Source organism: Hipposideros armiger, unplaced genomic scaffold (genome assembly GCF_001890085.2).
Source record: "Hipposideros armiger isolate ML-2016 unplaced genomic scaffold, ASM189008v1 scaffold_204, whole genome shotgun sequence".
In the NCBI taxonomy this organism is placed as follows: Eukaryota; Metazoa; Chordata; class Mammalia; order Chiroptera; family Hipposideridae; genus Hipposideros; species Hipposideros armiger.
Genome location: NW_017731554.1, coordinates 2,596,934 through 2,621,503, shown reverse-complemented (window position 1 = coordinate 2,621,503; position 24,570 = coordinate 2,596,934). Strand labels below are relative to the sequence as shown.

Sequence of the window (24,570 nt, the reverse complement as noted above, 5' to 3'; positions counted from 1 at the left end):
AAAACTACTTACAAATAACAATTGGAAGAATCAATGGAAAAATAATTGTGATTAGTGAAAGGGCTTATACTATAACTTTATAAATTACTATTAAAATGTAACGATTTTGAATTGGCAAAAATAATTTAAGACTTCTACTGCATTTGAATTTAATAACTGTACCTAAGTTAGCCTTTGTACGAGATGATCTTCAGTTTGCCATTCACTTAAGTAGGCTCGCTTAAACCTCATTTGGCGTTTTTTAGTACATAGCAAGTTTGTATTTTGAATATACTTTTGACAAGTGTAGTTAAGTCATCGGAGGGTAGAGATCAAACAGTCCAGAGAGTAAGTTGACCCCAGAAGTAGGCTTGCAATTCTTAGGTTTGTCAAATCGGTCTTGAGAAAATAGGCCTGAATATCTCTAAACAGATTGGATGAAGGAATTGAACGAAAAGGAAGTCTCAAAACTAAGGTTTACACTCTCGAGTTCTTATTTGTTTGTATATTTATATATAATTTCAAAAGAAATCCCAAATCAATGAATTTATCTTTGATAATAATAACCTGTTTTGTGCTTACATTAGAAATACCAATAGTAAAATATATGTAGCAATAAAGTAGTCCTTATCTCCACTCCCCAAGTAATGAGTAAACATGCTACCAGGGAGATCACTTGAGGAAATGTACTTTCACTAAATGTAAATTGCTTTATTGATTAATTTCAGTCGATAAATGCAAGTGAAAATGATTAATAGTATTTAGTTTGCAAACTCCATTTTATTCATAGTTTGTTTTTTTAATTCACAAATCTGGTATATACAGGCATTTAAAACTGGTTATCATTTTGATAATCAGAAGCCACTGGTATAACACAGTCTTCATGAAAACATATTGTAAAACGGGGAGAATACACAGTAATAATCTCTTTGAAAGCAATTGTTGCAGTCATCCATGTTTCTAAGAAAATATAACTTTACATATATATTTTAAGCAAGCTATACCTCTTACATAAATTCAGACAATAGGAGTGTGCAATCATAACACTTATTTTATGTAAAAAAATGAAAATGATTATAATTATGGCCTAAATGCTTTAAGTAATTAGAGTCCTCTTGGAACGAAGTGAAGCATAAAGATATTTTCCCTAATTTACAACCATCTTGGTCAAAAAGAGCTGAAAAGTTAGTAAGTAGGACTGCCATTTCCAAGTAAGTTTAACCTAAATTCTTTAGGTATAAATTGTAAAGTGTTCCAATTCCAGATAATTTAGAGAACTGAGTAAGAATAGTCTTCAATTCTTAAATGAAGACTTTTTAAGGAATTGAGCTTTCTACTAAACTAGTTTTTACAAGAGGGTCTTTTTTTAATCTATCAGGGTTTTAGAGATTAATTTAGAACTCTAAACATTCTAATTCCTTAGTTTTCTCAAAGAAATAGAATGTTAGCAGTGGCAGGATGGACTGTCCCACACAAATGCCACTACGTGACAATACTCTGAATAAGTCAAGAGGCATCCTAGAGTGCAGCCACAGTATATCAAATAGGAGACTATCCAAGCCAGAATGAATCAAGGCCCACTTCTCCTCAGAGTGTTCCTGTCTTTAGAAACTAGAGTGAGGATTAGCAACACATTTTACACAAGAATTACTGGAGTGACATCCTGTAATGGTGTTTAGTTATTACCTGTGGCATATGAGATCAATGAGCTAAAAGGGGAAAATTATCTCATTTTCTCCCCTGCACTCAACTTCAGCTTTCTATGGAGGCACTAGGCCATGCAGCTCCTTTTGCAAAGGACATAGAGAGATAAAAGACAAATAAGTTAGAGGACTTTCTCTGATTTAATTTTCTCTGAACAGGTGAATTTTACATAATGGTAAGAATGTTTACTGAAAGAAAACTGACAAGTAAAAACTGATTTAAGATACAGACATTCAAGATAAATTGTAATGGAAATACAATAATGAATTTTGGCCTGTTAACCCTCATGCTGTCTTATAGCAAAACACTAAAATTCATGCAACAGAGAAGGTGGACTTTTTCTCCAGACTTTCTGGGAAAAAGAAACGGAGAATATACTGTTTTCTTCTGTTTGCTTTCATAATGAATTATTCTTGCTTTAGACTGACTTTCCCAAACTTTTGCAGTCATTTCTTATGAGAAATCATTCTTCAATAGAAAAAGACCAGGTAAACTTAAGTGAAAGACAGCAGGTGTCTTTTGAGCTCCTTCTGCCTGCTAGAGGAGCAATCAAATTGATTACGTAAAATACTTCCACAACTACAATGGCAGGTAGAATTGGAACAGGAGTTATCTTTTGTATGCTTGTAATAAAATAAAGCTTACTCTGAAACCACAAGGGCTGATAAGAAGAGAATAGCCTGTATAAAAGCTACTGGGTTCTCTAGAAAATGGATACATCATACAGAATGTGAGAATATACAGAACTCACACTCAAGTTATAAAAATAGACATGGTTCTCAGACAAAAAAGCAAATGAGTACAAAAGAATTCTCCAAACATGAACAATTTTAAAAAGACACATTTATATAAAACAACAAAATGTCATCTCAGAGCTTGAACGAGTAGTCTGTTGAAATGGCTGAAACGTGAAGACGAGCTAAAGACAGGTCAAGAACCCAGAAATGATCTGTCCTACTCTTCTGGTTGGCAGTGTACATTGTTTGGTCACAGGCAGACTGCTTTTGGGGTGCAAAACCTCTCTCTGTATGTAAAATGGCTAACTGGTTGATCATGTTTGGTGAATGAATAAGAAAACCCAAGTTATTAAGTAATCTCTAGAAACTTAACTATTTTCTTTTAGTTTCTACACTTGACAATGTGGCACATGAGGAAGGATTCTAGGTTTTTTCACCCAGAGTCAACCCTGCCATTTATAACTCATGCTTCATGCCCCATGGCTTCTATTGTGCCCTAAAGGATCAGCCTAGACTAAATATATAATAGAAATTAACTCTGGCCTTTTAATGAAGAGAGGCCGACCAGTAACTCATGCTTAGTTTTTTATAAATCACAAATACTGAAATTAATAGTCTGTCTCCTTTTGACTCCCAAGGAGATGCCATGAGATAAAGAAAGTCATGGGAGAAAGAAAGTCAAGAAGATATGGGTAGCAGCACCTTTCCATACCCGCCTGGATTTTTAAGGAGACTTTCACTCCTTCTTCCTTTCAAACACAAAGTTCATCAGTTGGAAGGGAAAAAAAAACAACGGCTCTAAAGTTGAAGAGTCCCCAGAGAAAACCAGCAGTACATGAAATATGCCCTCTGTGGGCTAAAGGACAAGTTGCAGAACCAGTTAAGACACAAGAGGCAGCCCAACGTCCTACTTAATTATGGTTTTAGCATAGTATAGCACAATATGGGCAGCCCTTTTTCCATCCAGTCAACAATTCAGCACCATCCATGTCCAGTCCAAAAGATTCCTCAAGAGTGGCTTTCATCTTTGGTACCACCCCATGAGTTATTCTTGGTTTGTAATAGCTACAAAGAAGCAAAACAGCGGGTACCTTTGCCTTGTGTGTGAGTACAAATGCTGGGACTCTTGATTGCTGCAACCATTGAGACCAATTAAAATAACACTGTAACACACAGGAGTGATGCATCCAATCCCCGGGTTCCAAATAATAGCAGCCATGCCCCTACAAGAGCAAGATCATCCATTCCTATTGGTTAAGGCCTTCGGTTTGTTGTCCTCAGAGTAGAATAAAACACTGTGTTCCCACGAACAAGGAACTCCAGATGAACCCATGGTCTACATTTGGACAGGGATTTTAAGTACCACATATGCCAGGCACTGAAACAGGACAGGCCTGTGGCTGTCACACTTGGAGAAGCTTCTGTTTTGGCAGCACAAACTAGAAACTTCTTAGTGTATTCTAGTTTTAGTCCTCTCTTTCCTGAGTGAAGCAGCCAGGGAATGCCAAGTTCCACAAGCCCCAATCTAATACTCAGCATTAATTCTCTCCATGGTCTTCTTCCACCCAGGCTACAATTTTCCCCTCCCATCCAGGGATGGCATCATCATCGTGGAAAACCTAGAGAAAGAAAAAAAAAAAAACAACAATGAAAAAATAACAGTAAGAAGGGAACCCTGGTGCACTGTTGGTGGGACTGCAGACTGGTGCGGCCACTATGGAAATCAGTATGGAGGTATCTCAAAAAACTTGAAAATGGGCTGGCCGAGTGGCTCAGTTGGTTAAGAGCTCGTTCAAGAGTGTGAGCTCTGGGCAACAGCGGTTTGAGTCCCGGCCTGAGCTGAGCTGCCGCGGAGCTACCAACAGGTGGCAGGATGGCTCAGCTAAAAAAAATAAAATAAAATAAAAAATAATAAAAAATTTTTAAAAAGCTGGAAATGGAACTACTTTATGACCCAGCAATTCCACTCTTAGGTATCTATCCAGAGAAACCCAAGACGCTAATTCAAAAAAATATATGCACCCCTATGTTTATTGTGGCACTATTTACAATAGCCAAGACTTGGAAACAACCGAAATGCCCATCAGTAGACAACTGATCAAGAAACTGTGGTACATTTACACAATGGAGTATTACTTAGCTATAAAGAAGAAGGAAATAGTACCATTTGCAATGATATGAATGTACCTAGAGAACATTATGCTAAGTGAAATAAGTCAGTCGGAGAAAGACTAATACCATATGATTTCACTTATATGTGAAATCTAAAGAACTGAATAAATGAGAAATGTATACAGAAATAATCTCAAAGACACAGAGGAAAAACAGGGTTGCTAGTTGGGAGGTGGTGGGGATGAAGGAAAAGGGGAAGGGATGAGACAATACAAATTGGTAACTACAATATGGCCTCAGGGATAGAAAAGACAGTCTGGGGAATATAAGCAATAATGTTGTAAATATTTTTTAGGGGGCCAGATGGACTCATGTCTTGTTAGGGAGACCACTTCATAGACGGTGTAGAGGCCTGACTGCCGCACTGTATATCTGAAGCTGATGTTGAATAATAATATATATCAACTATAATTATATATACATATAGGCATGGGATGTGGAGTACAGTGTGGAAGTGGAGTCAATGGAATTGTAATAGATAATTATGAAATTGGGGGTGGGAGGGCAGTAGATGGGGGAGGGGGAGTTGTTTCTTTTGAGGGGTGAAAAGGATAATTATTGCATTGTTCTGTACACCTGAAACTAATAATAAAAAAAATAAAAAATAACAGTAAGATAGAGTCTCATTAAACAACTGCTGATAAAAAAAATAAGACCACAAACATAAAGAATAAGAAAGTGGAGAGGAAAGCTTTAAGTTTGTCCCTTTGATTTTGTCCCTAAAGTTATAACCCATAAAAAAGAATATATATTCTTAGTTCCACATCTATAAAATGGTAAAAACATCCCTACTACTGCTTTGCTAGTAGAGATTTATAAGAATTAATAAGTTACTAACCATAGAGCACTTCAGGCTTCTCAAGAGAAAGCAATAAATAGTTAAGCATTAAAAAAAAGGATAAACAGGAAAATTTTGGTCCTGGGAATTATAAAGAAAGGGTTAGAAAGACCAATCTTAACATATTTGCATTCAGTTCTCTTCATTCATTCATTCACTAAGCCACTAATAGTACAGGGTTATTAAAATGTTTCAGTGAGGAAATCATTGTAGAAAAAAAGACTGGCTTTCCCAATCCTTTTCATTCTATAACCACAACTTGCAATATGCCATAAACCAGAACTCTCTTGCAAAAAAGTCTGTTTTTTGATAAATGGATTATAAAGAGAAGCATAGGCTAAGAAAATAGTTAATGAGTTAAGAATGAGCACAGATGACTTTCCAGAAGTTCAGCATTTTCATTATCTGAAAAACTACCACCACAATATACAGTTCCATATATTCATGCCTGTTTGGTTTTTTTGCTCTACCTAAGAAGTGGAAAGTTTTCTAAGATTTGGCTACAGATAGAAAAGTGACCCTAAAGCCAAGCTTTCATTCAAGCTTAGGTCCTTTATTTTTCCTAAGAAAACTTTTTCCTTTTTAAAATAAAAATTCTATCCAAGTTTGGTGAAAATGGTTAAGAATTAAAGAAGCAGGGGCAACCCAGTCGGGATCCCCTCTTGTTTTGAGAGCTGTTATTTTCTACTCTAATAAATAGTCCTCTGTTACAAACTTAAAAAAAAAAAAAAAAGCTATCAACTTCTTGGGCCATACCTTGACCTTCTCAGTCTACAGTAATCAGACTGGTCTGAGGCTCTGGGAAATTCCTCTGACCTGGTTAGGGAACTCAGGTACTTCTGGTGCTAGTAGTTAGTAGGAGGCTTTGAGGTTCAGGAGCAACCAATAATACCACCCAGACTCCCCAGAGATTCTGTACCTCCTCTTTGACAGTGCCAAACTCCGGATCCAGCGCTTTGAAATGATAGCGGTGATTCCCTTCCCGGTCAATAGCTGCTTTAAAATCCTTAAGTGTGACCTCCCCCAACCTGTAACAAAATAGACTGTTTATCAATAGGTTGGAAATATAAGGTATTAGCTTTAAACCCATGTCCCTTCCAAAGTCTCTTGAGGGAGAAACAGAATGGCCTTGTTAGGTCTCTGGCCCTGATAACCCAGATGATTCTAAAACAGCAGAGGTGAGGGAGCCAGTCACCATTAGGTATTGAAAATGGCATTGCATATGGGGTGATCTGAGGATTTAAAATAGATTTATTGTTTCAGCAGCAGTCAAATCACTTTTCTCTGAAAATAAAATACAAGGTCTCTGAAATCTAATTTGTTGAAATATCAATATGTTATGTCTAAGCTCTCCTGATTTCCTACTTTGAGACAATATTCCATCTCTAGGTTGGTTGAATTAAATCAGGTAGCACCATTTTTATCCTTCTAGCTTCAGAAAGCTCACCTCTATCCCAGACCAAGTAAGCAGACTGTCTAGGAAAGGGAAATCCTATCATGAACGGACCTCGCATTACGAACATTTGTAGATGCGAACAAATTGTGGAAGAAGCCCATGGGTGTGAGCTCAGTTGTGGGCCAAATTCCATCTTGCCCCCCATCTCCTATGCTGAGGATCCTTCAGCTCCGCCATCTCCCACCTACCCTCCTCCTCCAGTTAGTGACTCTTCTTGTCAGTTCACTCCATGCAGTCCCCTATGTGCCAGTTATTTTACTGTACTGTACTGTACCACCATTTTAAGGTAGCCATAAAAGTAAAAAGTTTATTTATAGTATTTGTGTGTGTGTGTTTAGTCTTTTCATGCTTTACGTTGTATATTTGTGTCCAAGGTGTCAGACTTAAGAACGACTAAGAACAAATCTGACTTACGAATGTTCTGGAACAGAACTCGTTCGTAAGTTGGGGACTTACTGTACTTGGTTCCAGGGCTTAAAAATCTTTATTTCAAAGCCATTTACCTTAGAAGAAAGCACATTAGCTGAATGTTTGAAAGTTTTTTAACATGAATTCAACAGATTAGTTGCAGTCATCAAATAACAAAAATCAATGAGTATCGCCCCATAGCGCTGTGCTGCAATGCATGGCCTATCAGTAAGAGCTCTTTTGAACACTAAAAAAACTATTTTTCCTGACATGCAGCATATTTGCTTGTCAGGATTGGAAGCATTATTATTGTGTCTGTGCCTAGCAGCAAATCGTGACTTATCCCTTGCAATGCCACTGGTAAAGCTAGAACTAGAATCTATCTCCTCTGTTCTTCTCACTACACCATACTTCTCAAATACCTCTCAGCTGATTAGATAGGCAGTAACTAATGATTCTGCCTACCTGTCCTTTTTAAAAGAGAAATAATGATCCTAGAATCTCACCTCTTTGGTATATTGACCATGAAGGGCGTAAGTGACCGGTCAGTAAAATAGAGCACTTTAGTGCAGGCGCTGCTGACAGTTGGAGAGCTCTGTGAGTGAGGCAACTCTGCAATCAGAGAGAGACTTTGTGGTCAGGACATTCAACTTGCTCCCAACCATCCCTCATTTCCAGTTATTCAAAATGTGCCAGGAGAAGAAAGCTGCCTGAGGTCACAGTACAGCTTTCCCATCCTTGTCAAACACAGTATCCCAGAGGGTATATGTAACACACAGGAGGTAGCCCTGGGGTCACAAAGACACGAGGTGCTTTGGATATGGACGCTATCACAAGGACCATCATTTCTTACCCATTCCAGGTATTTCTAGCAGGGAAATAGCAACTGTTCTGACAGGCATTGTTGCTAAGAATCAAAAGAGGTCAGAGAAGCCCAGCAAGATTTCAGCTATGGCAGAATGAATACACAGCAAGAGCTGCAGACACTGCCAATTTTGAAGGGCAGTGGTAGAGAATGCTCATGCAATTCATGAAACGAGAAATGAACAGGAACAAGAACCATGAGCAAAACAACCTTAGAAACTCATATTCTAAGCGGGCCTTATGCTTCCAGTCTAAAAGGTGTTAAGACATACCTTATCCCTTAGCTACGGAGGATCTGTATGTGTTGGTCCCATTGTTTTTAACTCAGGTCTCTTGATCCACATCTTGCCTCTACCCTTTGTATAGGTATTTACAGAAAGTAAGTACCTATATGGTGGCCCAAGCTGACTAATACAAATGTTATGTACACATTTTGGGTGAATGTCAAGGAAAGAATAATTACAATGTCAAATGCCACAAAGCGGTCTAGTAGATATAGATGGGTTTGGTCATCGAGGACATTAGTGAGAATAGTTTCAATTGACTAGTAAAGAAGACTGAGTTGGATTACACAAACTTTTCTAGTGGAAAAGAAAAAGTAACGAGGGAGAACAAGTCCTATGCAACACCAAGTCATGATAAAATGATCAGTTACTTCAGTGAGGCATTATGATAAAAATCATGTACAAAAAACTCAGAAAAGAAATACCTGACAAACATCTTGGTGTACATGAACATTTAACACATGACTTTAAAAGGCATCACAAATCAGTTTTAGCTTTTAAGTCTGGGTTTATGATCATTTGGAGTTAATTTTTGTATATGGTATGCAATATGGGAAAAGCCTATCCTTTTGACACTTTTTTCTGGTTGGATGACCCAAACCTTCATTCCTTTCACCATTAAATAGCCTTTTTACAGTTGTTGAAAATCAACTGGCCAAATATATGTGAGTCTATTTCTGAACTCTGTATTTTGTTCCATTAATCTATGTGTCTATCCATTCACCAATACTGCACTTTTTTTTTTAAAGGTTTTATTGGGTAACTGGGGGAGGGGAACAGCCAAGTTGTTGTCCTTCATTCTTAGTTATGGAGGGCACAGCTAGCTCAGCTCCAAGTCCAATCGCCATCCGGCCACCCGTCGGCAGCTTGCGGCCGCTCAGCTCAATGTGCCATGTTCAATCTTAGTTGCAGGGGGGAGGGGTGCAGCCCCCCATCTCATACGGGAGTCGAACCAGCAACCTTGTTGTTAAGAGCACGTGCGAGTCTCACCAGCTGAGTTATGTTGCCATCTGTTGGCAGCTCAGCTTAGGCACAGCTCACTGGCTCACGTGGGAATCAAACTGGTGACCCTGTTGCTCAGAGCTCGCGCTGTTAGCCAACTAAGCCACTTGGCTAGCCCTGCACTAACTTTTTAGTTAGTTTTGAAATCACACAGTGTGGTCATCGGACTACTTTGTTCATCTTTCTCAACATTTTTCTTTGTTTTTTTTTTGGTTATTCCAGTCTCTTTATTGTTCCATATAAATTTTAGAATCAACTTGTTTATATCTATAAAAAGTCTGGTAGGATTTTTATTGAAATTGCATTGAAGCTATAGATCACTTGGGGAGAATGGACCATCTTAACAACGTTGAGTAGTGCAATTGATAAACATGATCCATCTTCCCAATTCTTCAGCTCTTCTTTGATTTATTTCATCTGTTTTATAGTTTCCAACATAGACACATTGCACATATTTTGTAAGGTTTATAACTATATATTTAATGTTTTTGGTCCCACTATAAATAGTACTTTAAAAAATATTTTCTATTTCTAAATATTCATTGCTGTTATATAAAAGTACAATTGACTTTTTGTTTAATGACTTTGTATCCTGTGACCTTGCTAAACTCACTTCTTAGTTATAGTAGTTTTACTACAAATTCTTTGGGGTTTACTACATAGACAATCATGTCATCCATAAATAGAGGCAGTTTTCTGTCTTCTTTTCTAATCTCTGTGCCTTTTCTTTCTTTTTTTTGCATCTATGTTCATTAGAGATACTCGTTTTGGAATCAGGGTAAAATAAAATGTGTTAGGAAGTGTTCCTTCCTCTTCTATTTTCTGGAAGAGTTTGTGATGAATTGGTATTATTTTTTCCTTAAGTGAACCCATCTGATCCTGGAGTTTTCTTTGATGGGTGGAACATTTTAAACTACAAATTCAATTGATTTAATAACTATAAACCTATTCCGCTTATTTATTCCTCTTAAGTTTTGGTAGTTTGTGTCTTTCAAGGAATTTATCCATTTCATCAAAGTTGTCAAATTTATAAGCATCAAGTTTTATGTCCCTTAATTATGCATTTAATGTCTATAGGATCTACAGTGATGACCTCTCATCTTAATGATGCTAATTTGTGTCTTTTCTCTTTTTTTTCTCAGGCAGTCTGGCTACAGGTTTACCCATTTTATTATACTTTTCAAAGAACCAGTTTTTTGTTTGATTGATTTTATTCTAATTTCTGCTTCTAATATCATTGACTGCCATTCTAATATTTATTAGTTTCTTCTACTTTCTGTGGGTTTAATTTGCTTTTCTTTTTCAGGTTTCTTAAGGTGAAAGTTTAGATCATTTAGGGGAATCACTGATTTTAGAGCTTTCCTCTTTTCTAATATATTTAATGCTATGAAGTTCTCTCTAAATATTGCTTCTGCTGCATTCGTGAATTTTGATACATCGTGTTTTCATTTTTTTATTCTATTCAAAGTGTTTTATAATTTCCTTTAAGAATTCCTCTTTGGCCCATAGGTTATTTAGAAGTATGCTGTTCAATTCCAAATATTTGAGAATTTCCAGATATTTTTCTGTTACTGATCTCTAATTGAATTTCATAATAGTCAGAGAACACGTTATATGATTTCAGTTCTTTTAACTTTATTGAATTTTGTCTTATGGTCAAAATATGGGCTATCTCATTGATTGTTCCAAATGTACTTGAAAAGTATATATACTCTACTGTCATTGGGGAAAATGTTCTTTAAATGTCAATCAAAAGAGTTGATTGAGAGTGTTTTCCAGGTTTTCTATATCCTTATTTAATGTTCTCTTCACTAGTACTATTGATTACAGCAAAAAGTGTATTAAAGTCTCCAACTGCAAAAACTTTCTATCAGTTTTTACTTCATGTATTTTAAAGCTGCTATTAGGCATACAAATTTAGGATTATTAGGTCTTCTTGGTGAATTGATCTCTTTATTATTGTATTATATCTCTATACCTGTAAACATCCCTTGTTCTGAAGTATACTTTATCTGATACTAATAAAACCACACCTTTTGATTAGTGTTTCCAGCCTTTTACTTTTTTTAAAAAATATTTTATTGGTGAATTGGGGGAGGGAAACAGTGCTGGGGAATCGGGGGAAGGGGAACAGACAAGTTGCTGTCCTTCTGTTCTTCAGTCTAGTTGTGGAGGACGTCGCTTCACTGCCCCATGTTAGTATTATCACTGTGCTCTTCCCGGGTGAGGCAGTTGCTCACGGGCCATTGGACGGCCGCTCACAGTGGCTCACTAAAGCCCATGCCCACTGCCGGCCAGCCCCACTGCAGCCTACGCTATCACTGGGACTCACGGAAGCCCAGCTCCAGGTCGAGTTTTTGTTCACCATCTTAGCTATAGAGGGCGCAGCATCACTGGCCCTCATGTAGGATCCGAACCGGGGCCCTGCTGTCCAGAACTGGCGTCCCAAGCCAACTCTTAACCAACGCGCCACTTGGCCAGCCCCTCCAGCCTTTTACTTTCAACCTACTTGTGTTATCATAGTTAAAGTGTGTTTCTTATAAACAACATATAGTTAAATCTTATTTTTTCATCCAATTTGACAATCTCTAATCTTTCAATTGATATGCTTAGACCATTTATGTTTAATGTACTTATTATATGCTTGACTTGACACAAGCAAGTCAACGTTGATCTGAAAAAAAGAACACTAAGTGAGGTAACAAAGGAAAAATCCAACTAGTGGCTTGAGTAAAGAATGGGAAGTAAGGATGCAAAAAGAGCAAATGTGTACTATTCTTTCAAGACATTTGATGTAGGGGAATAAGAGAGAAAAGTCAGTAGTGAGATGGCTAGCGAGTTAATTAAGTTTTTTGTATCTTCCAATGATTTCAGCTAATATGGGAATACACATATTAGACTAACACCCTTGTTTACAGGCAGCTATGAATTTATTTGTAGTATTTTAAGTACTTCATATACACAAAAGGATTTTTCCAGGGAGGAAAAATTTTTGAAAAAGAATTTCTAGGGGCCAGTTAAGTGACTCAGTTGGTTAAGAGCTTGCTCAAGAGTGCAAGCGAGCTCTGAGCAACAGGGTCGTCAGTTCGATTCCCACATGGGCCAGTGAACTGCGCCCAAGCTGAGCTGCCACTGAGCTGCCAACAGGTGGCAGGATGGCTTAGCTGGTGAGAGCATGTGCTCCTAACAAGGTTGCCTATTCGAGATGTTGGACTATGCCCGCCTGCAACTAACTGAACACAGCACCTTGAGCTGAGCAGTGTGACTGGACTTGGAGCTAAGCTAGCTGTGCCCTCCACAATTAAGATTGGTGGATAACAACTTGGCTGTTCCCCTCCCCCAATTCCCCAATAGAAATCTTTAAAAAAAAAAAAGAGTGTAATTTCATTAAAAAAATAATTTCTAAATATTTAGACTTATTACATTGGCAGTTTATACTAACCTAAAGAAAGTACTGGAGAGGATGCAATAAAATAAAAAGCCTCTCAAGAAAACATAAATTACTGTTTCAAAACAATGCTGAAAAACAAACTGAAACTAATATTTGTACTAATAAACTTTGTTTCATTCCCAGTGTAGATACCTTATTCAGGAAGAAAAGATATCTGGAGGCTTGAGAATGCTATTTTACTTACTTGACAAAAAAATTTTACTTTTCATATTTGTGCAAATATTTTAAGTGTTTTACTTTAGGTTTTGTTTATTAATGTGGTTGTTAAAGTTGTATATGTAACATACAAAATTGGTTATGGTTAGCTTTTTACTATTTGGTTTTTGTAAATTATTTAGATATTTTTAGATTAAGCATGGGTAAACTATAAAAGATAAGAAAATGTGAAGGTTATTAAACCAAAAGGTAAGATACAAAGTAAAATAGAAATTATCAGGCAGGGTAGATTTCCAACATGTTGGAAAGATTATGGGAAAAAATGTAGATGAGTGGGAATAGAGCTGGTTAAAACATACTTCCCAGCCACAGCCATTAGATGGCGCAACGCTTTTGCAGGACTTAAACTGAATGACCTAAGCACTCAAAGTTTAAGGAAAATCCCCGAAGAAATTAAGCTTCTAGCTTCTAAGAACTGGAAATTTTCTGTGCTATTTGGGACAGTAGGATGTTTTGTGTGTGTGTTTGTTGTTTTATATTTTGCTTTGTTCGGTGTAAATGTTTTAAACATGGATATTTTTCAAAGATATTGTAGCCTCTTTAAGTCAGCAGCATCCTGCACGTGACTAAGTGGTACTTGGGGTGATGGAGGTGATGATGATGGTATGTGTCTCACAATCTTAGAAACAACTTGATTCTTTTATTGCTACAGAAAAACAACATATTATCAGAGTGAGATACTACAAGAAAAATTCTATCCCCTAAATATTAGTAGCATGAAAAATACTAAATTTTTAATCTAATATGCTAGTAGTCCTTACTAAGCAATAATTAGTACTTACTTGAATTAGGGGGCCAGGACTCCCAGTATTCACTACCTGCTTGAGTTCTGGGTGACTTGCCCCGAACCTAGGGGGCCACACAAAAATCATAAGAGTTATGATCAACGAGAGAACTTAACCAAGAAATTAAATCATAAAAGAGTACCTAAAATATACTCATGTCTACCAATCTTCTTCCACAGTATATAAAATTGGACATATTCATCCTAACAATAATAACACACATTTATAAAAGGTTTTCTAGTTTCCTATGCATGTCCCCATATATTTCCTCATCCAATGTCAAGCTCATTCAGGGGCAAGGGGAAGGGGAATTTGCAGTGAAGAGAGACCTGTGGGGTCAAGAACCACAGTTCCTTAGACAGTTACACAGTTGCTAGGAGCAAGAGTTATCATGAACTCCCTCCCTGGATTGTCACACCATGATGAAAAGTCAGTTCTGCCGAGAAGAAAACCAAAGAGAAAAGCAACTGTCATCTTCAGCAGGGTCTCATCTTTTAGCACTGCATTCATCTAAATTAAAATTGATTAAACCAAGCTTTTGGGGGCGCTTGCCATAGAGAAACACCATAGAAAGAGGGTTACCCTTCGTTCTTGTTTCTTCTGCGTCTCCATGACGTGCAGGCGCTCCATGAGGCTGGAGATGCCCTGTTCCAGGCTGTCAATGGTGTGGTGCTGAGGGTCATGGCCACTGAAGCTGTTGCGCAGGCTGCGGAGGGCATCTCGTACAAGCTGCAGGTCGCTGGTCTGTAGGCAAAGTGAGGTGCTGTTGGCATGGGGTGGTGCCACATTATGAACCACATCCCAACCTCTGGGCTTAGGAAGACACAGGTGAGAGGTTTCCAAGATAGATTTTTTATTTTTGAGGGAGACAGTGTGAACTGTAGGAAAATTTCCTCCACAGAAGCGGGCCTACCGTTTGCCCACTAATTCTTAATTTTGGATAACAAATGCCTCACATCTTTCCACACCCAACAGATGCCAAGAGTTAGGGCACTGGGACATAAAAGGTCTAGTTCACTGGCGATGGCTAAGGTATTTCTGCTTTTAGCTGGAAGTGGCAGGTCGGGACTGAGTCCTAAGGACCTACCCCTCTGAGGGTGACTGAAGCAGCTCCTTTTCCCGCCACTGGAGGGAGGAAACCATTGCTTTGAGAGTTGTGACTGTTGTGGTTGGTCACCTATGGCAGCAAGAAAAAATGATGCTTGTTATGAGAGAATTCCAAACCCAGATGGCCTGTCTTATTTTTCTTCTTTACATTTACCACTTCCTGAAGTAATATAAAATCATGTATTTGTTTCACATCTCTCTTTATTAGAATGTAAGCCTCGTGAGTGCAGGTTTTTTCCCCTTTGTTCACTGCTATATCCCCAGTGCTTGACACTTGGTGGGCACTGTTGAATGTAGAATGAAGAAAACGGAAACCTCAACCTGGAGGCCCCCAACCTAGCTTCTGCCTGGCCACCGGAAGGCCTGAGAATGTTGCTCCCGCACTTGCTGCCTTTGCTTCAGTAATTAAAAAATAAGAAAAACGACCAAATCTCTTGAGTCTCACTCTGTGCTGGGTGATCTTCCAGGATTATGTTTACCATTTACCTGGATTATCTTATGTGCTCTTCATAATGGCAGACAGGGTCACTAGTACTTCCCCTTTCCAGATGAACCTCATTTCTAAGGCTCAGAAGCTAAGCAAATTAAGGTCACAACATGGTCAAAAGTGGTAAAGCTGGAATCTGAAGCCAGATTTTCTTACCCTGGAATCTCCATTCATAACCCCCTCACCAAACAGCCTTTTTACAAACCAACCTGTGGCCTTGGTTCAATCCTGAATCAGAAACAGAATCTCCCTCCTTGCCCTTGTAAATGTGGGAGGGAGACCCCGAGTTGTAGGTTACCTCATCTGCCTCTCTTTTCACACAGTGAGCCAAAAGAACATCTTTGTGTTCTAGCTCCTGCTCCAGATCCACCTGTAAATCAGAGAGTAAATCAGAAAAGGATGTCTTCAGGTTAGAGGGGCAGGGCAGTGGTTAAAATGTTCCCACCTGCTGGTAACTGGCCTCAGAGAGTTTCCGGAGTGCTTCTTCCATCTTGGCCTGGTGCTGCTGAAGGAGGCGATCCTTCTGCCCCAGCTCTTTCTGCAACAGGGAGAGAGCTTTCAGATGTGTGGCAAAGCCAAGGACATTGAACAGTTCACCCTTTGCGACGCAGTTTCCACCTGAGAAAAGTGGAAATGGTCCTTTCTTCAAGCTACACCCAGAAGACATCATATACCATGGCAGGCTTGCACAGTGCAAAGGATTCTTGGGAGGGTAAGGAGAAAGGGAATTACTGTTTGTAGGAGGGCCACTACACGCAATCCATGCTAGTTAGAGATAAAGGTTAAGACTGAACTGAAGTTTCCAAGCTCTTAGTTCTGTGCTCCTTCTCCTAGCCATGTTCTCTACCTTCAGGGTTAGTGAATGAAGAGAAGACAGGAAAGGATTTCCTTGCTGAAAGCAAGTTTGAGAACAGAGTACTTAAGTGCTCTTTGAACAACACCAACAATGGGCTGTTCAGAAAAGGTCAGATGAAAATCATTTCCACACTGATGTTCATTCTTACTTTATATTCTCCCAAGAGCCGGTTCCTCTCATCTAGCTTCCTCTGCAGATCAACCTGCAAGAAGGATAAGAAAGAATTAGCATGGAGGTATTGTCTGCCAGCCCTAGTAGGAAATTAGCTACTTAGAAACCAGAGTTCATGTTAGGAGTTACAGTATACAGCACAGAGAGGGCACGGCTATGGGAAAAATACACAGCTGCTCTCCATGTCTTTAGTGCAATCGTCAGACTGTAAAACCACAATATAGCATCAGTGTCCTAAAAATTGAAAGGTTGAGGCCAGTGTGGTGTGGGCTTTCACCTAGGAACAGAGATGAGCCTGACATGGAATAAAATAATTGCAAACACTGAGAAAAGATATCCTGGAATTAAGAGATTAGGATGACAGATTTAACAAGGCAGTATCCTATTTTGCTACTAGGATACAATGAGGTCAGAGTTCATTCATGAAACTCACGTTCTGGTTGTGCAGCTCATCTTTGTCCATATTTGCCCTCAATAGTTCTTGTTTGAGCTGAAGAACAGATGTGTCCTGCTGTGTCAACCTCTGCTGCAAGGCATCCTGGGAGAAAAGCATACTAATTATTGTGGTTCTGATTAGTTAATCAGCCAGTTATTACTAAAAGTTATTAAACCCCGGGCCGGCCGAGTGGCATTTTGGTTAAGAACTGGCTTGGGATGCCAGAGGGCCCTGGTTCGGATCCCACATATGAGGGCCAGTGACACTGCCCTCTACAGCTAAGATGCTGAACAACAGCTCAACCTGGAGCTGGGCTGCCGTGAGTCGCCGGCGATGGCATGGGCTGCAGTCCCCTGCTGCAGTGGGTTGCCATAAGCTACCGTGTGTAGCCAGCAGCCAGCGTGAGCGGCCAGCAGCCGCCGTGAGCGGCCGTCCAGAAGCCGGTGACTGATCTGCCTCGCCTGGGAAGAGCGCAATGATGGTGCCAACTTGGACCAGTGAAGCAACGTCCTCCACAACTAGATTGACGAACAAAAGGACAGCAACTTGTCTGTTCCCCTTCCCCCGATTCCCCAATAAAATCTTTAAAAAAGGAAAAAAAAAAGAGTTATTAAACCCCTCAATGCGTATTCAGTGTTAGTTCTGGCAAACTGGGAGACAAAAGGAGCACAAGGGTCTTGCCATAGGAGGTAAGCAGGGGTTTTTTTTGTCCTCTTCAAGGACACTAGAATCTAAAGGAAAATCCTATCTGTTGTCCTTCCAAGCTGACTGAAACCTAATTTTTCCTCCACCTATTTCTCACCACTACCCTCTACTTCATTCCTGACAGCATGATATATTATAGTAGAAGAAAGGCCTTTGGGATCAGACAGACTTAGATTCAAACTACAAGTCTACCACTTACTTTCATGACAACGCACTCTCCATCCTCCCACCCTGGCTTTCTCATCTATATCTCAGGCATATAAATACTCAATCTACCTCCCTGCCAACTCCCCATTTCCGAGGGGGCTGGAACCTATCTCTGCCTGACACCCTGTTCATAGAGAATCCCTGAAATCACCTCCACCCTGCCTTCGAGAGCCCTGCTTCTGTCCTTCTGCCACTGGCTCCCATGCCTTATGTGGACCAAGACTGAGATTATATTTCCATGTTCAGAACTCCTCTGCTCAGTATCCTAGAACCTTCCCAACTTTAGGCCATCTTTCTCTCAGCATGGACCTGTTTGGTCCCTACCATGCTTAAGAAAAGGTAGGTTGTATATACTTCTTTAAAGGGTCAGCAGTAACACGTACCTCCAACCACAGTGACTTCAAATGGCACTAGGGACTAGAGCTGCATTCCGGTGTACGAGTATTTACCCTTTCTTTTCTCTCTCTACAGACTGCAAAGAAATGGTGCGGGCTCTGGAGAATGTGGGAGCTCATCCTTACATGTGCTGCCTGCCATGAGATCACATGGCAAAGGTATTCTAAGACGCCCCTGGCATCAGCAGCTCAGAGAAACATTTCCCAAAGTGTGCTGCGTGGGATATTAGTAAGTGTTGCATGGGAGAAGAAGCGCTTCGGTGGTTAATAATTCTAAGTACTTTTTAGGCCAACCTCTTTATGAGAGGCCTTCTCAGGTCCTTTAATATGTTACTATTCACTGTGACTCTTCAGGTGAGAAGGGCATTTCTCAAACTTATTTGACCATAGACCACATTTGTTTTCTGAAGTATCTCAAAGGACTAAGGCTACAGAATACACTCCGGAAAACGCTGCGGAATTACACTCTAGTTGAGTCCATGAATGGAAGTGTAGAGAAAAGGGGAAAAACAGCAGCCTAAGAAGATCCTTTTCCACTTCTCGGTTTTTATATAGCAGATATACTCCCACTTGTGTGAAATAACATATTCAATCTTACTAGCTAGATCACTGTTATATATTAGCAAAAGACTGGAAATAACCTAAAAGACCATCAGTAGGAGATTGATTCAATAAATTATCATATATACATATATTGGAATACTATACAGCCGTAAAAATGACCTAGGGAGGTCTTTATATACTGAAATAGAATGACCTCCAAGATACATTGCTAAGTGAAAAAAAGCAATGTGTCAAGCTTTATTTATAGTATACTGTTATTTTGGGGGAAATTATATACATACATATTTGCTGATAACTGACAAGTTGCCTCCAGGAAAAAGAACCAGGTGAAGGGAGACAGGGCTGGAAGTCAGACTTTTCAAGGATTAGCCTTTTGTATCTTTTTTACTTTAAGCCATTTGAATGTTATTAACTATTCAAAAACGAAGTAAATTACCATTTTTTAAAGAGGACATTCTTCTTTAGAACCGAAGAAAACTAATAAAACACTGAAACTGAAGGAAAAAACTAATTGTTTTTACATATAGAAACAATCAAGGTGGTACACAGGGAAGTGACAGCACCAGGAGTCATAACAGCCAGATACAAGCCTCGACAAAACAAAGGTATGTTCCTCAACATGTCTCACTTCCCATCCACAAAGACCCCCCTTTATCAATAGCACAAAGCCAGTTAAAGGCCCCACCAAATGTAGACAAGAAAAGACTATAGAACCCAGCTAGTCTCCCAGCACTCAGTCTCACCAGGAGACTACTTTACCTTGTAGCATTTACTTAAAGAGTTAAATGTCTTCCTTTTTACCTTTATCCCTTGTAAGTTTCTGGCTTCCTGTTTACATTTCAGCAGCTCCTTCTGCAAACCAAATATAGTTAGATCAGGTGTAGCATCTGGGCTGCTTCAGAATCATTACCTCATTCTGTCAGTAAAAACGCAGAACTCAGATAACCATTCCATGAAAAATTAACCATCTACTGAGGCAGAAAACAGGTCTGGTCTAGTAAACAGTACAGGCTGACCCAAAGAAACAAGAATAGGACCCATTCTATTCTGCCCTGTGGCACCCAGGCTCAACTGCCCATGTAGAGAAGAGTCTTGCCAAGAAATAGAGAAGAATCTTGCCAAGAAAGAAGACACCATACTTTCCCATAGGCTATCCTTCCTATATTTAGCAATCTTCACTGACAGGAAAACTTAACTATAATAATCTAAATCCCTCTCACTGAAATATATAATCATATCTTAATATGCCTATCCTCAATGTCATTAAATAATTTTCTTAGCTTTTAGTGTTCAGCAAAGGGTTAAAAAGCCACTGATTCTCTGAGAGGGTATTGCTCTTTATGACCAAAGAAAAACACATTTAGCCAATAATGAAATACTAATTAACTCTCCCTTACAATTGATTAAATATATGTATATGATTGTCACTAGGAAAGAGATTTTAGGAGAGGGACACCTATAACTTGGACCCCACTCTCTTTTCCTATTGCATCACATCAAGAGTTTGAAATTAACATATCTAAAATGGGGATTCTTAGCCTGGATGCCACATATGGACTCCAAAGTCACCCTAATAAAAATTCAAGTCAGTGAGTGTGTATACATGCACTAATGCATCTTTCTGAGCAGAGGATTAATGGCTTTAGTAATATACTTATGACTCCACAAAAGTTAAGACCCACTGACCTAAAAGAATTCTGGGAAGTAATCATTAAAAATGATCATACTAGACTATAGTTAATAATACTGTACTGTATATATGAAAGTTGCTAACAGAGTAGATCTTAAAAGTTCTCATCAGAAGAAAAAAAATTATAACTATGCATGGTGATGTCTGTTAACTAGACTTACTGTGGTGACAATTTCACAATATATACATATTGAATCAATGTTTTACACCTACAACTAATATGATGTTATAAGTCAAGTATAAAAAAATGAACCATACTGATATTAGATCCATTTTTAATTCTAATTAAACAAAGATAACAATGAAACATTTCAAACGTACAGAAAGGTGTAACCAATAATGACATAGATCCCTACTACTCACCACCGAGGTTAAAAAGATACTACCTGTTTGCCATTTTTAGAACATAGCTCTCTCTTTCAATTAAAGACATAATACAGATACAACTAAAGTCCTGAGCCTGCATCCTTTTCCCTCCCACCCTTGCTGTCCCAAAGTTGGTGTGTCACATTCCCATTATTTTTTTCAAAGGGTAAAATGTACATGTTCTGACATACCTTTAGGTCCTGATTCTCCTCCATACTCTGATCCAGACGACTTTGGATTATAATCTGAATATAAGGCAAAAAGAAATGGTTATGTACCTATGCTATAAAATTTGGAGGTCATTCCTTCAACACATCTTTACTGAGCACTTACTAGATGCTAGCTCCCTACTGTGGATACAAAGGAGAACAGGAAACCAACAGTTCTTGTGCTCTAGTGGAAACTAGGGTGGTACAGGTAGATTAGTATGGATAAAGTTTAGAATGAGTATGTGTATGTTGGGTGCAGGGGGTTGGGCAAATGGAAAGAGAAATGGCAAGGGATGAAGCTGGAGAGAAAAATAGGGGCCGGATCATGAAAGGCCAATGAGGGCAACGGGGAATCAATGAGACGTTTTAGGCAAAGGGATGACAAAATGAGGTTTGCCTTGAAGGTCAATTATTCTTGCTGTTTTATAGAAAATGAATTAGAGTACAGGCGAGGAATCAGGAAAGCCAGTTAGAAGGCCACTAGAATACTGAATGAAGGCCTGAATTAAGATAGTGGCTGTGAGAATGGAGAAAACGGTATGAAGGTATTTAAAAAGTCAATTGAGGGCAGGCCGAGTGGCGCGTTGGTTAGGAGTTGGCTTGGGATGCCACCTCTGAGCACAGGGCCCCTTTTTGGATCCCACATGAGGGCCAGTGACACTGCACCTTCTACAGCTAAGATGGTGAACAACAGCTCGACCTGGAGCTGGGCTGCCGTGAGTCAACTGCGTAGGCTGCAGTGGGGCTGGCTGGCAGCTGCAGCTGGCATGAGTTTTCATGAGCTGCTGTGAGCCGCCGTGAGCGGCTGTCCAATAGCCAGCGAGTGACTGCCTCACCCAGGAAGAGCACAATGATAATACCAACATGGGTCAGTGAAGCGATGTCCTCCACAACTACTGAAGAACAAAAGGACAGCAACTTTGTCTGTTCCCCTTCCCAGATTCCCCAACGCTGTTCCCCTCCCCCAATTCCCCAATACAGTCTTTAAAAAAATAAATAAATAAAAGGTCAATTGACAAAACTTGGTAACTAATTGTATGTAGAGGGAAGGGTCAAAAAAGATTCAAGGATGATACTTCAGATTTCTGTTTTGGGTATTTCGTTAGATGGATAGTGATAAGAAACAAAATCCAAAAGGAAAAGTAGTTTTGGTAGTGGGGAGAGAAGGGAGAGAAAAGCTGTTTAATTTACGACTCACTGAAATGGATATGCTGATGGGACACCTAAGTGAAGATATTCTACAGGCAGTTGCATGTATGCATATACAAATCTAGAAGTCCACAGAGAGGGCTGAGCTAGAAATAAATATTTGAGAGTCAGGTGGGAAGTGAGTGAAGCCACAGAGGCAGATATTACCCAGCTGAATGTCTGGGATAGAAGAGGACCCAGAGTGGAAGCCTGACGAGTACCAACATGTAAGGCATAGGCAGAAAAAGAGAAGCGTCAAAGGGGACCTGAATGCAAACTCCATGAGGACAGGGTCTTAGGTCTGTTTTGTCATTAGCATATTTCCATCACCTTGAAACTGCCTGGCTCAGAGTCGGCACTCGATAAATATTTATTGATTGAATGAATGAATGAATGAATGAATGAATGAAAGGAAGAGTCGTCAAAAATATATGAGGAAAACCAGGAGAGATGGGGTCAGGGAAGAGTATTTCAAGAAGGCATGGACAACAGGGTCAAATGCTAAAAACAAACCAAATAAATAAACCAGATTATTTGGTGTCCAGTCACAAAAGAAGGCACTTACCAATTGTTCCTCGGGATTGACTCCTGGTTCACAGAGGGCCAAGGGCCTCTCCTGTTCATCTTCGGGTAAGGATCCATTGAGCAGTAAGGCCTGAATAACCACAAAGGCAGAAAGAAACTGAACTCCCATGATATAACCAAGTCTAGGGTTGGGCTTGGTAGGCTCATCCCATATTGAAATCACAACCAGGCTTCCTCTAGAAATCTCCTTGGTAATTTTTGATCCTTAGATACCTCCAATTGCTCATCTTGGGTCTACCTGGAGTTCTCTCTGGATGCCCCTAAGTCCTCTGCTCCAAGACCCCTTGGCCCCAGAAAACAATCTAAAAATAAATTTTCCTCTCAGAAGTGACATTTCAAACCTGAGCTGCTCAAACTGAAATTTGCCAGCTGGAGAGTGAACTAAAAGCGGTGTGGAATTATCCTGGCATAAAAGTTTATTTATTATAATGAATTAGTTAGAATACATTTAGAGCACTGCCTTGGGTTTCTTTTAATAATTCTGCATTTTTACTCTCTAAGGCAACCTGGATAGAACAAGGAGGAAAACATATTTGCAGAGACACGACCTCATTAATTTCCACTCCCCATGTTGTGGGCCAACCTGGAGCTGGGCTGCTGTGAGTCGCTGGTGACGGCGTAGGCTGCAGCCCCTGCTGCAGTGGGCTGCCATAAGCTACCATGAGTGGCTGGCAGCCGGCATGAGCAGCCAGCAGCCAGCGTGAGCTGCCAAGAGCCACCGTGAGCGGCCGTCCAGTGGCCGGCGACCGATCTGCCTCACCCAGGAAGAGCGCAATGATAATACCAACATGGGCCAGTGAAGTGACGTCCTCCACAACTAGACTGAAGAACAAAAGGACAGCAACTTGTCTGTTCCCCTTCCCCAATTCCCCAACGCTGTTCCCCTCCCCCAATTCCCCAATAAAATTTAAAAAAAAAAAAAGAGAAGAGTTACAGGGGTTAAATTCCTGTTTCAATAAATATAACAGAAATTATACCACAAATGTTGGTATATAAAAACATTTAAAAAGTCAACCACTGGTTGATCTATCATGCACTAATTAATAAAATAAAGCTTAGTGAATCAAATTAATTTGGTTATCCCATGGAGTTGTGTCAAGAAGTATAGACAAGTTTAAGAAGCTACAGGGCTGCAGGGAGCTAAGGGAGAGTAACATTACAGAAATACTGACGCTAATGGCAAAGTGTTCAGTGGGCTCTAACTTAGGCATACTAATAAGTGTCAGAAATCCTGGATGTGGCTCAGCATGCAACTGTGCTCATCACTGAAAGAGTTAAGAAGCCCACTGGATGCTGTGAGCCCCATTGTATTCTATACTGGAACTGAATTGTCATTGTGATCATGTGGCTGTGAATTATAATTCCTCTGCAGAGAATATTAGGATGCTGACTTTCTGCCTGTCAATTCTCTTTCTCTATCTAATCTGTCATCGAATTTCTCCAAGACTGAAAAATGCAAACCATATTGAGAGCCAAACTGATGGATATCTATGTTCCTATAATGAAATTAGCCTGAGAAAAACCTGATTGGGCATAATCCCAAATTTTTCCATGCTTTAACACTTCCAATTTAAAGGTCAACACACACACAAAAAACCCATTCCATTAATTAAACCATTCCTTAATGGAGTGGCAGAAAAGAGATCTAAAAGGCAGACGTTTTAAAAATACAGAGCAAAAGGGGAGAAATCAACAACTCTCCTAGTGA

General features: G+C 39.5%; 1 protein-coding gene across 6 annotated transcripts in view; it reads right to left on the bottom strand.

Moving 5' to 3' along the window:
* Window positions 1-669: 669 nt before the first annotated feature.
* Window positions 670-24,570, bottom strand: part of DIXDC1 (DIX domain containing 1) — a 67,408-nt gene continuing 43,507 nt past the window's right edge. For 3 of the 6 annotated variants that reach the window (XM_019653636.1, XM_019653635.1, XM_019653637.1), the window contains 13 exons: window positions 22,843-22,932; window positions 21,072-21,125; window positions 19,626-19,676; window positions 16,951-17,055; window positions 16,495-16,548; window positions 15,936-16,028; window positions 15,789-15,860; window positions 14,984-15,073; window positions 14,479-14,640; window positions 13,894-13,960; window positions 7,801-7,906; window positions 6,350-6,458; window positions 670-4,039 (listed from right to left, as the gene is read on the bottom strand). In XM_019653636.1, coding sequence (XP_019509181.1) covers window positions 3,959-4,039; window positions 6,350-6,458; window positions 7,801-7,906; window positions 13,894-13,960; window positions 14,479-14,640; window positions 14,984-15,073; window positions 15,789-15,860; window positions 15,936-16,028; window positions 16,495-16,548; window positions 16,951-17,055; window positions 19,626-19,676; window positions 21,072-21,125; window positions 22,843-22,932 — 1,134 coding nt within the window. In that variant the 3' untranslated portion in view covers window positions 670-3,958. The remainder of the gene's footprint in view (window positions 4,040-6,349; window positions 6,459-7,800; window positions 7,907-13,893; window positions 13,961-14,478; window positions 14,641-14,983; window positions 15,074-15,788; window positions 15,861-15,935; window positions 16,029-16,494; window positions 16,549-16,950; window positions 17,056-19,625; window positions 19,677-21,071; window positions 21,126-22,842; window positions 22,933-24,570) is intronic. The other 3 variants (XM_019653639.1, XM_019653640.1, XM_019653638.1) reach the window with 2 other exon arrangements.